The 10,103-nt window shown below is 37.2% G+C and overlaps 1 protein-coding gene across 1 annotated transcript; it reads left to right on the top strand.

The window, feature by feature from the left end:
• Positions 1–1,703: 1,703 nt before the first annotated feature.
• LOC149173009 (receptor-like protein 4) lies at positions 1,704–6,954 on the top strand. The gene is made up of 3 exons (XM_089427865.1): positions 1,704–2,429; positions 4,485–5,528; positions 6,794–6,954. Exons 1-3 carry the CDS (start codon positions 2,363–2,365, stop codon positions 6,946–6,948), a joined length of 1,266 nt encoding a protein of 421 aa, XP_089283991.1. The 5' UTR covers positions 1,704–2,362; the 3' UTR covers positions 6,949–6,954.
• The last annotated feature ends 3,149 nt before the right edge of the window (positions 6,955–10,103 follow it).

Here is a 10,103-nt window from a genome sequence, read left to right as displayed (position 1 = left end):
TCCCAGCTTTGGCGGATGAGGAAATTTTCACTTGTCCTAAATCATTTGTCTCCACATGTTCTAAAATTTCTGGTTCCTTTGTCATGTTTGAATGCATTTGCTGCTGCTTGCTTGCTGCTCGATACTTCTGCTGCATAAAAACTCCCTTCTCTCACACTACTCACTGCTTATTGCTCACTGTTCACTGCTCGCTGCTCATTGCTCTCACTCCTGCCCACATTGCTCACACTGCTTTGCTCTACTCATACTGTTGACCACACTACTCACACTGCTCACCACGCTGCTTAATGGTTGGACAAAAACCTCCAGCCAATTCAAACCCAGCTGCTCAATAATTCTTCCATTATTATGCCAGGCGATATTTCTGTAGACCCGCAGGTGGATTAAGCCCAAAGACGGCTCGAGAAAAATATGAGCAGTGGTGTTCTATCACTCTAGGGTTTAACATAAAGCTAGGGAACCACTGCCCTGGTGAAAAATCAACAGTTATCCCTGGTTTTTGCGCCGAAGTGGTCGATAATAGGGTTTTAGCTGCTACTCCGCCTCAAAGGAAGTCTTCGAAAAGACAGATGAGACAGTATTTGTGGCTGATAAGAAAAAGAATGAAGCACCCTGCACTTCCTCGGCGACAGTATGGCAGGATCCTTACCGCAAACACAAGAAATCGTCGGTGGCCTTTTCTTGTGAAGTGTTACATATCAGATTGCCCTCAAAAAGCAGCTAGAAATCTCGAATCACGGAAGAACGCAAGAGGATGGACGACAAATTCAGAGGCTCGCACAATGGAATGAGATAACAATGGAATCTTCTTCCGTCTACAATTGGCATTCCCTGTCAACATTAATAGGGTCACTGTTTATATAATCTACATTTAATTCCGATTCATTTCAACTTGCACAAAAATAGAAAACAACAACAAAGCCTATGGTGATATAGGGGATCATAATAGCCTCTGCGACAAATTACTCATTGATTTCTCTACTATTTTCTATGTTAACATAAGTAGAGACTTAACTTAACTAACATATAATTGTTTTCTTATTTTAATTTTTAATTTTTTTATTAATTTTTTTGAAAGTATAGTCTTGTTTTCTTTTTCTTTTTTTAACATAAAATTATAACATTTAAAAATTCAATTATATTTATATTGATTTTTTATAATTTCTATCATTTTCAAAATAATTAGTTATAACTACTAATAAAACATAAAATAAAAATACATTTTAATGATTATATATATTTTAATAAATAAAAATAAAATATAAAAAATATTAAATAAAAAAAATAATATTTAAATTTATTTTTAATTCCTCATATACCAAAATAATTAAAATCTATAATTAACTTTAAATAAATTATTACCTACCAACGAAATATAATTGACTTAATAATTGAATACTATAAATATATAATTGACTTAATCATTGAATATCATAAATAAGATACAATTCGATAACTCTAAAATGTTTTATAATAAATGTTCATCACAATGCCACAAATGAATTACAATCAATTTCATTAATGATACAAACAAGATACATTCCCATATGGACATAACAACTGAAACTTTGTTGGAAAACTTAAATTATTTTAAATATAACAAATAATATGTTGACTTATTTTATTTTATTTTATAATAATTACACAAATATAGCTGAACATCTCAAGCACTTTACATATTTCCATACAAGACAAGGATTTTATTATTTTGATGGCGCTTTTCACAGGTACAGTGTCAGCAATTTTTTGATCTCTGTATGCGAAGCCTTCCCCGTCACGTGGACAAGAAGTCCCTTGCAACTCAATGTAGAGCGGTGACAAAGTCTTTGACCTTCCAAGCAAATTTAGCAAAGTTTTGTGACCCTGAAATTCGTAAACTAAATTTGACAATGCGGAGAAACATACGATTCACCCCGTAATCATCGGGATCCAACAAATAGTAATATAAGAGAAATGCTGGTGGGACGGGGGAGTTGGTTTCTTTTGACTGAATAGCCCGTAAAAGCTTGGGTCATGGGTCATAACACCGCAACGACCGCAGCTGACTGCAGATCAAGGACTGTGATAAAATGGCGTGTTGGTTGGATTTTACTTTACAGTAGAAAGATCAATATCTGCCTGTAATGTCATGCTTCGCGTGCTCGCAACTCTGGACGTTTAAAATTCCGGAGATCGTGTAACTTGAAGCCAAGGTCCGGCGTTCGAAACCCTTGGAAATGTACAATGACTTTTCGCCCGTCGGCTCCTGCGATGAAATCGAAAGATTAAGTTAAAGGATGAAATTTCTGAGTTAAATGTGGAGAATGTCAGTCTGGACTCAGCTTGACAGGGAAATTTAGGCAGATTATAGCTTGGCAGACCCATGGCTCTACTCACCTGGCTCTGCTTGGCTGGTCTTTACGCTGCGGTCCACGGCCAGTACTTATATGGTAGAGATTTGCAGACATTTATGTTTTGTTATTGATTTTATAGATTCTTTAATGTTCAATTTCAAGATATAAGTGTGGAATTTGAACAAAAGATGAAAAATTGGAACTATGAAAATGCACATTCGCTGCTTCTGAACAGTGATGTATGTTTTTCTCTGCATCTTTGTTTAAAAATATTTTTAATGCTTAATTGATATAGTTTTACCAATAAATGGTGGAAAATCCCTGAGCTGTTTCCTGGATTGAAGGAAACACAGCTATAGTTCGTAGAATTTGAGATAAAATACTAGAATAGCTGATCCAAAAAAGAGAAAAGGAAGAGAAACAGATCTTTGATCCAAATAGTACTTGGAAATATTAATGATCAGATCTAAACTCCGATAATGGTAATATAGCCATATTTCCAGTCGCATTGCCTTTTAGCGAGGTTACTATTCCTCATTGGCTTACATATTTCTTAGGCATTTCCTTTCATAGTCTTCCCATGTCACCGGATTCACGGGTATGAACACAACCGTGAGCGGGCAACCCGCAAAGATAAAAAAACTCACCAGCAACCGGTGTAGACCTCCCAAGCCGCTTTCAGAGCCTGGGTGCCTTATAAGCACGGATTTATATTTGAGCCTTAACCTTCACCAGTTCAAAATCGAAATCTTGGTAGCGCTGTAAACATGTATCTCTTGGTGTCTTCAGCATGTCACGGTCAGTTACTCCCAGAACAACATGTCGTAACTGAAGCTCTAGTGACAATTCCGGAATAACATGTCTTAGCTATTTGGCATATTGTTCTTTGGATAATACTTCACTGTATGAGTCATTTAGCTTTACGTTACTAAGATACTAGTCCATGGGATGACGTGGTTTGGAGTTTATTACCAGGGTTTATTTTAGCTTCATCAACTTTGGTAGTACACTTCTGTTTACCAAAATTCTCGAAATAAAACTAGTTGTTGTGGCTTCTGGGTGCAAATCTTAAAGCAAGGTCCTTGTTACAGAAATTGGATTGCTGATGCTGGTTATTTAGAATCAAATTTCAGATTTTTTTTTGTTTTTTGTTTTTTTTTTTAAATTTTTCACATAACTAAATAATACATTGTCATTGAGGTTCACTCTCACTCAATGAAAGCTATCTTGTGTTTTAACTTTTTATTAATGACTGTATCTGTAACAACGTTTTTTCTTTAAGTAAAGGGACTATATTTTCACCATCTTAGAGTATAAACTATATACGTAGCACATTCTCATCAGGACGAGCTGATATCGATGTGAGTTAGCTTGATTTTTTAATAATTTGACCCTTGCATGTGAATCAGATAACATTTGTACTACATCAATAAACTTTCTATGGCATATGTAATGTCAAAATATCGATAATGCCAAAACTGATTCACTATTGTTCTCTGGTAACTGCATTCCAGTATCGACCATTACATAATTTTGCTATAAAAAATTACCATGACAAGCAATTATTCAAAAAAATTATGGATGGAACAAACACAAAGTTGTTGGGCCTTTAGTTCTTCATTTGATCTTCTTGTGGTGTCCTTCCAGCTTAGTTGTTGACTGCACTGTGTTTTGCTGACGACTCATTATAATTATTCTAGTAGGTCTACTTTGATATCTTGAAGTACATGTTGTGGCCACATACGGTTCACAACTTGAACTCAAATACAAGCATTAATACCCACATCTGGAGCATTGTAATTGAATACAGACAACATAAAATATGTGGAAAAATTTGCCTTATTCTGCCTACAGTATTAGTATGTAAACTTGCTTGAACATTACTGCCAATAAAGATTCATATCTATTGAGAGCAAATAAATATAGGTACCCTGTCAAACTAAAATACTTTTTTCTGGCTTAAAATTCTTCCGATGGTTAAGTTACCATATACTTCCAGGGTGTATTCTTATTGTTGAAGGGAATTAACAATCTTGCAGAACTTAAATTGCTTCAAGTGGAGGTAGAAAATACAAGAAATATTTTGCATTAAATGTTACTTGATATTCTTATAGAACTATTAAATTGAACTTCTATCTGGAATTCTTGCAGATACTGTGTTTAACATTGATTGTGGCGGATATAAGAATTTCACAAATCAGTTCAACCAGTCATGGATATCAGATAGATTCTATACTGGAGGCGCACCGGGACTTGTTTCAGAACCTCACATTTTTGAACAGGAACAAGAGAAAACGTTGCGGTTCTTCCCTATTGCAATGGGGAAAAAGAATTGCTATATAGTCAATGTGCCTGAAGGCCGATATTACATAAGGACATTTTTTGTGTATGACAATTATGATAGTAGGAGACACACACCAAGCTTTGATGTTTCAGTTGAGGGGACACTTGTCTTCAGCTGGAGATCACCTTGGTTAGAGACAAATGCCAGGAAAGGGGCCTACTCAGATCTATTTGTTTTTGTAAGAGATGGTGAAGCTACAGTGTGCCTTTATAGCATTGCCACAGATGCACCTGTTATTGGTTCCTTGGAAATTATTCAGGTTGATCCACTGTCCTATGATTCATCCTCAAACCACCAGAATGTTATCATGGTGAATTACGGCCGGCTGACTTGCGGCTCTGACTCATTTGGTCCAGGCTTTAGCAATGATACAGACCGTTTTGGACGTGCCTGGCAGTCTGACTATACTTTCAGCCAAAGCACTGCAATGAAACGACCTCTGTCGACCCGTAATCCCATAAAAAGCACTGATCAAGCTCATGACTATTTTCCACTTCATCTTTATCAAACTGCACTTACATTGGTCTCTATTGCACCGCTAGAGTATATGTTACCTGTGGATACTAGGTTGGATTATATGCTTTGGTTTCACTTCGCTGAGATTGATCCAACCATTAATGCTCCTGGGCAGCGAGTATTTGACATCATAATAAATGGCGAAAATATACATCGAATAGATATCTTTAAGGAAGTAGGGAGCTTCACTGCACTTCGGTGGCAGTATACTGTAAGCAATTTGAGTAAATCAACAATTAGCATAGAGCTGAATCCAGTTTCTGGAATTCCTTTAATCAGCGGCCTTGAGAACTATGCCTTGGTACCAATGGATCTTGCTACTGATCATACAGAAGGTAAGTTGGGTTTACAGCTTTTTGCATAGATGGCTAGAAACATAAAAGGAATCAGAGAGTAATCAATATATGTTTGATTACAGGCCCAATATTAATTTGATAAATAGTCTTTTGAAAAGATAAGAGATTTGTCTCATTTTTTCCTTATTATTGCAGGCCAGCACATGTAACAAGTGTTGGAAAACACATTATGGCAGCATATTAATTTAATGTTTTCCTTTCTTGACATTTACTTGTGATATTAGAATATTTTTGTTTATTTATTTATTTATGCTTATGTTTTCATCATCAAATAAATACCAAAACAGTAAAGATCACATGAACACAAGATATAAGATCCAAGCCAGGGCAAAACCCCTCCAAGGGGTAAACCCACAAGAACTTCTCTTCTTATAGAATCAGTTTCAAAAGAGACTTCCAAGACCAAGACAAGACCACTGCTTCCACCAATGACCAAGTCAACAATGTCTCCAAGGATAGCGAGATAGGTTTTCTTCAAATGAAGGCTTTTCTAGCCTCAAGAGTCAAGACTCTTCCAGAATGAACTGTGATACTTCCTGTGTCTTCGGACCTGAGGTAACCATAGGTACCTCACATAAAAGAGTTATTTCAGGCTGGTAAGAGATCTTCGAATTCTTCAAGAATAGATTACTTCCTTCACAAGGCTCTTCTTGCCTTCTAAGCCCTTCGCATGACCTTAACCAACTGCAGACCAGTATACCAAGATGTCCGAGCTTCTTGTGTTCAAGTGGAGGTCGAAGTCCTTTATTTATATTCTCATGGCTCTTCAAGCCTACATTAGGCCGACTTGTGGAAGGCTGGCCGACTTGGTCTTGGGAGCAAATAGACATTTCTAGAATACATGATAAATATTTTCTTGTTGATACAAATGCCCGAAAGGGTCTTTTACATAATGACATGGACCATGACTCATGACAAAAACCTAGAAGCACTCAATGGGTGCTTTGACCTAGAAATCAATAACTTGAGCATGAAACCCATGCTATAAAATAATTTGTCTTTTGATCTTTACAATATTTTCTTTTCTTCTTTTGACAAGTACATAAGAATTACATAATGTCATGAGCCAAACAATAAATATGAAGACCGATACTAGCTACATTTTCAACAACAAGATCAAGAAAGCATCGTGCATGGCACTTCTTCTATGGCATAACTAGGAAAAGCATACTAAAATTTATGCTTGTGTTTTGTTTTGTATCCTTTGCTAATAGAATTTTATCTGTTAAAATTCCCATGTGCAGTTGTAGCTATGAGAGCTTTGAAGCAGTCCCTTCGTATTCCAGATAGAATGGGATGGAACGGAGATCCATGTGCTCCTTCTACATGGGATGCGTGGGAAGGAGTGACGTGCTATTATAACAAAGATCGTACGGCTCTTGTTATAACTCAGCTGTAAGTTTGTGTTCAACTTTTTCTCTCTTTGGTTCTTGTAAACCGCTTTGAGAAATATCCCTTTTTAAAACATGCCATTTGGTTGGGCCATACCACAGAAGATTGGAACCCTGGTGGATGACTTAGTACTCTGTTGACCTCAGTCCTCACCAATGAACTGAGGTTTAGTTGGCATTAGTTCATCTTTTAAATTAGATTGAATAAATTTCTGTTTTTCCCCAATTGATTTAACCTGGGATATAGCATATATGCTATTGATGAAAGTTGTTTGCTATTAATGTTGACATTGTTTTCAGTTTTCATTTTGCTCATTTGGAAAGAAAGATAATTAGTGAATAATATCATGATTACAAGAGAAGAGAAAAGCATTAGCTCTATAATTTCATCTAAAGACAATCCTGAAAATATATGCGGTATCATAAGGAATGAATTCAGACAACAAAACTCTTTTTTTGAAACTGCTTTTGCCTTTGTTGAAGGTGGCCATAATGAGCATCATGCATATTAGCACAATGCTTCTTAACCAGAGATGATATTCAAATTACTCATAAAAAAATTGGACCTTTTGACACTTGTTCTGTTGAGTAGACTAGACAAATGTACGTAGGTCAAAAATTTCCTAATAGGAGTTTCTTTCCCTTCTCCAAGAAGTCTGCTGCTATACTTCAATTAGGTAGTTTCAAGTATGCAAAGTCAGGTACTCTCTTGGACAATGCTCCAAGAAGGCATAGACTTTTAAAAGCATTGCGTAAGCTCCTAAACTCACATGTTCTTTCAACAAGTTCTTATTTGTATTCGGTTCTATTTGTAGCAGTCTTCTGCTGTCGTATATATTCCAGCTGAGTAATAGTTTGTAGGTGTACTTAGCTCTATTTAGCTGCTATCTTAGTGGTGCTTTTCCAACAGCTCGCCTTCGGCTGTTTTGGCTCAACCAATCAATCTGGGATTTTGTTTTTCAAAAAATATGCAGCTGTATTATCAAGTAGGTAATTACAAAGCTGAAAATATAAGTAGAAGGGTGCATACAATGTAGTCATATATCCTCTTCCTCAGTGCCACTAAAGCAGAATTAAAGTAAGAATAAGCTAGGGCATTGAATATTTGGTATCCTTAATCAAAAGGTAACCTTTGGTGGACAATTTCGTACAAACCTCTTTCTGCAAAGAGTGACAAAAAGATTGGACTGAACTGACCTCAAACGTACTTCCTCTGTAGCTTCCAAATAGTTAAAAATGCAGTGATTCTTAAGCAAATCCCAAATGCCTGTGAATGGATAAAGTTCTATGGATTGGGAGTTGCCAAACATTACTGCTTTCCAATAATGCTATCCTTGAAACAAAACAAAGTGCCAATTCTGAATATATTTCCAGCGACTTCAAGCAAATTTGCAGTGCCATATGATGTGCGTCACTGTCTCTGTTTGGATACAAACTAGACAAGGACCATTTGTCAGCCTGATTTAGAAAGGTGAAGTTTAGATGGCATACCTTGGTAGATAACAAGCCAAACAAAAACCCGAAGTGATCAAGCACGGTGCACCCACTGGTCCTCCGAATCAGAAGAGATCCATTTGGCATTCGATACAAGAGACAAAGGATGCTTCCAATTATCCCCCATTTGTATGAGGATTGCACATGTGATTTTCATCATGACTTAGAGATTTGCATGGTGGCATGGTGATCCTAGTATTCCAATTGTTGGAAATTTGGCAGAAGCTGTTTCTTTTGGTTGTTGACTTAGTAGAGGAGATTCATTTTCTCCTTTGTTGATGGTCATGGCATGGTTCTCTCTTCATGGTTGTCCATGTTTTGGTTGATGATTATATGATAGTTTTTGATGCAATTATTTTGCTACATGATGATCACCCTAGATGTGCTTCAGCATTATTATATAGTGTTTATTTTGCACACGGCTTAGGTTATTTGGACACGTGGATGATGGATGATGGTGGGAGTGCTCTAATGCTAGACATGTCTATGATATGATCCTATTATGATACTTGACACACTAGACATGAATTGTCATAGAGTGCTTTATGACGATATGGACTATAACTCCTAGTGGAGTGCTCTTCTTGTACTCATGTTTTTATGTAAGCCTAGCCCTCATTTGCTAGTTGACTCTTTTTGACCTATTTGAGCTTGTGATGGAGCATCCTAGTGTCTTGAGCATGACTTGGCATGATTCATCTTGATAGAGGTCTTCTGCTTGGGTGCCCTTGCTTTTTTGATGATTTTTGACACTTGGATAGAGTTGAGATGGTGTTTACTCTCCCGTTGTTGATTTTGTTACCCCCTAACTTCTAGGGGTAACTAGAGGAGATTTGTTTTTGACCATCCATGTTACAAATAGTTGTCCTGTTGATTATTTCAACAATCTCTATAGACAGCAGCCCACTGATGCCTCATATATCATGCATAGCTCACTCATTTGATGATGGCGACCCAACACACATGAGGTACATTAGCTGTTGCATAATAAGTGTTTACGTTTAATGTATTTGGCATGTAAGTAGGGATCACAGGTTGAATTAGATAATGAATTATGATGCTTGGAAGTTATGCTTTTTGCCTTGTTTCGTCTTGGTGATCGTCATATGTATTCTAGTCAAGTGTTGCCACTCTTGCAGAGAGTGGTACTATTGGGGGGCCTTGATAAGGGTAATGTGCCCCTAAAAGGTTTGTACTTCATATTCCTACGAGAAGAAGGGACTTGGATGCCTAAGGTTGATGCAATTGTATAAAAAAGGAAAATTTCAAAATGTAAAAGAAAAATGAAAGGGATATTAATGAAGTTAAAAGTTAAAGAAGCTTGAGCTCAACCCCCCTTGCTATGAGGCCATTGCCCCAACTCCTAATTCAATGAGATGTGTAAATAAAAAAGGATTTAATTGAATTATACCGACCTCTATGTCTCAACGTTAGCCTGGCTGACCTCTGCGTAGCTCCCAGACCCTCTGTGTCAGCCCCTGCCTCTCTGCGTCAGCACTGGGCCTCTCTGCGTCACCCACGCAGACCCTCCAGTGACTGCGTAGTCTTGTAGCTTCTCTGCCTGAGAGGCTCTGCATTTGCCTCTCCAACCTCTGCGTTGTTCCCCTGGTGCTGTTCCCAACTCTCTGTTCCATACTTGTTGCTTCCTGCTGCTCTCCAGACCACTAGT

Source organism: Pinus tabuliformis, chromosome 4_2, assembly GCF_031772625.1.
Source record: "Pinus tabuliformis cultivar Carrire ecotype Pingquan chromosome 4_2, CPIR1, whole genome shotgun sequence".
Lineage (NCBI taxonomy): Eukaryota > Viridiplantae > Streptophyta > Pinopsida > Pinales > Pinaceae > Pinus > Pinus tabuliformis.
This window is presented reverse-complemented; position numbering and strand designations above follow the sequence as displayed.

What these genes read in the sequence shown, in the direction of transcription:
- LOC149173009 (XM_089427865.1), top strand. Translation starts at nt 2,363, where the DNA reads ATGGCTCTACTCACCTGGCTCTGCTTGGCTGGTCTTTACGCTGCGGTC. An exon ending in CCACGGCCAGTACTTATATG is followed by an intron (nt 2,430 to 4,484) that starts GTAGAGATTTGC and finishes GAATTCTTGCAG; the next exon opens with ATACTGTGTTTAACATTGAT. An exon ending in TGCTACTGATCATACAGAAG is followed by an intron (nt 5,529 to 6,793) that starts GTAAGTTGGGTT and finishes TCCCATGTGCAG; the next exon opens with TTGTAGCTATGAGAGCTTTG.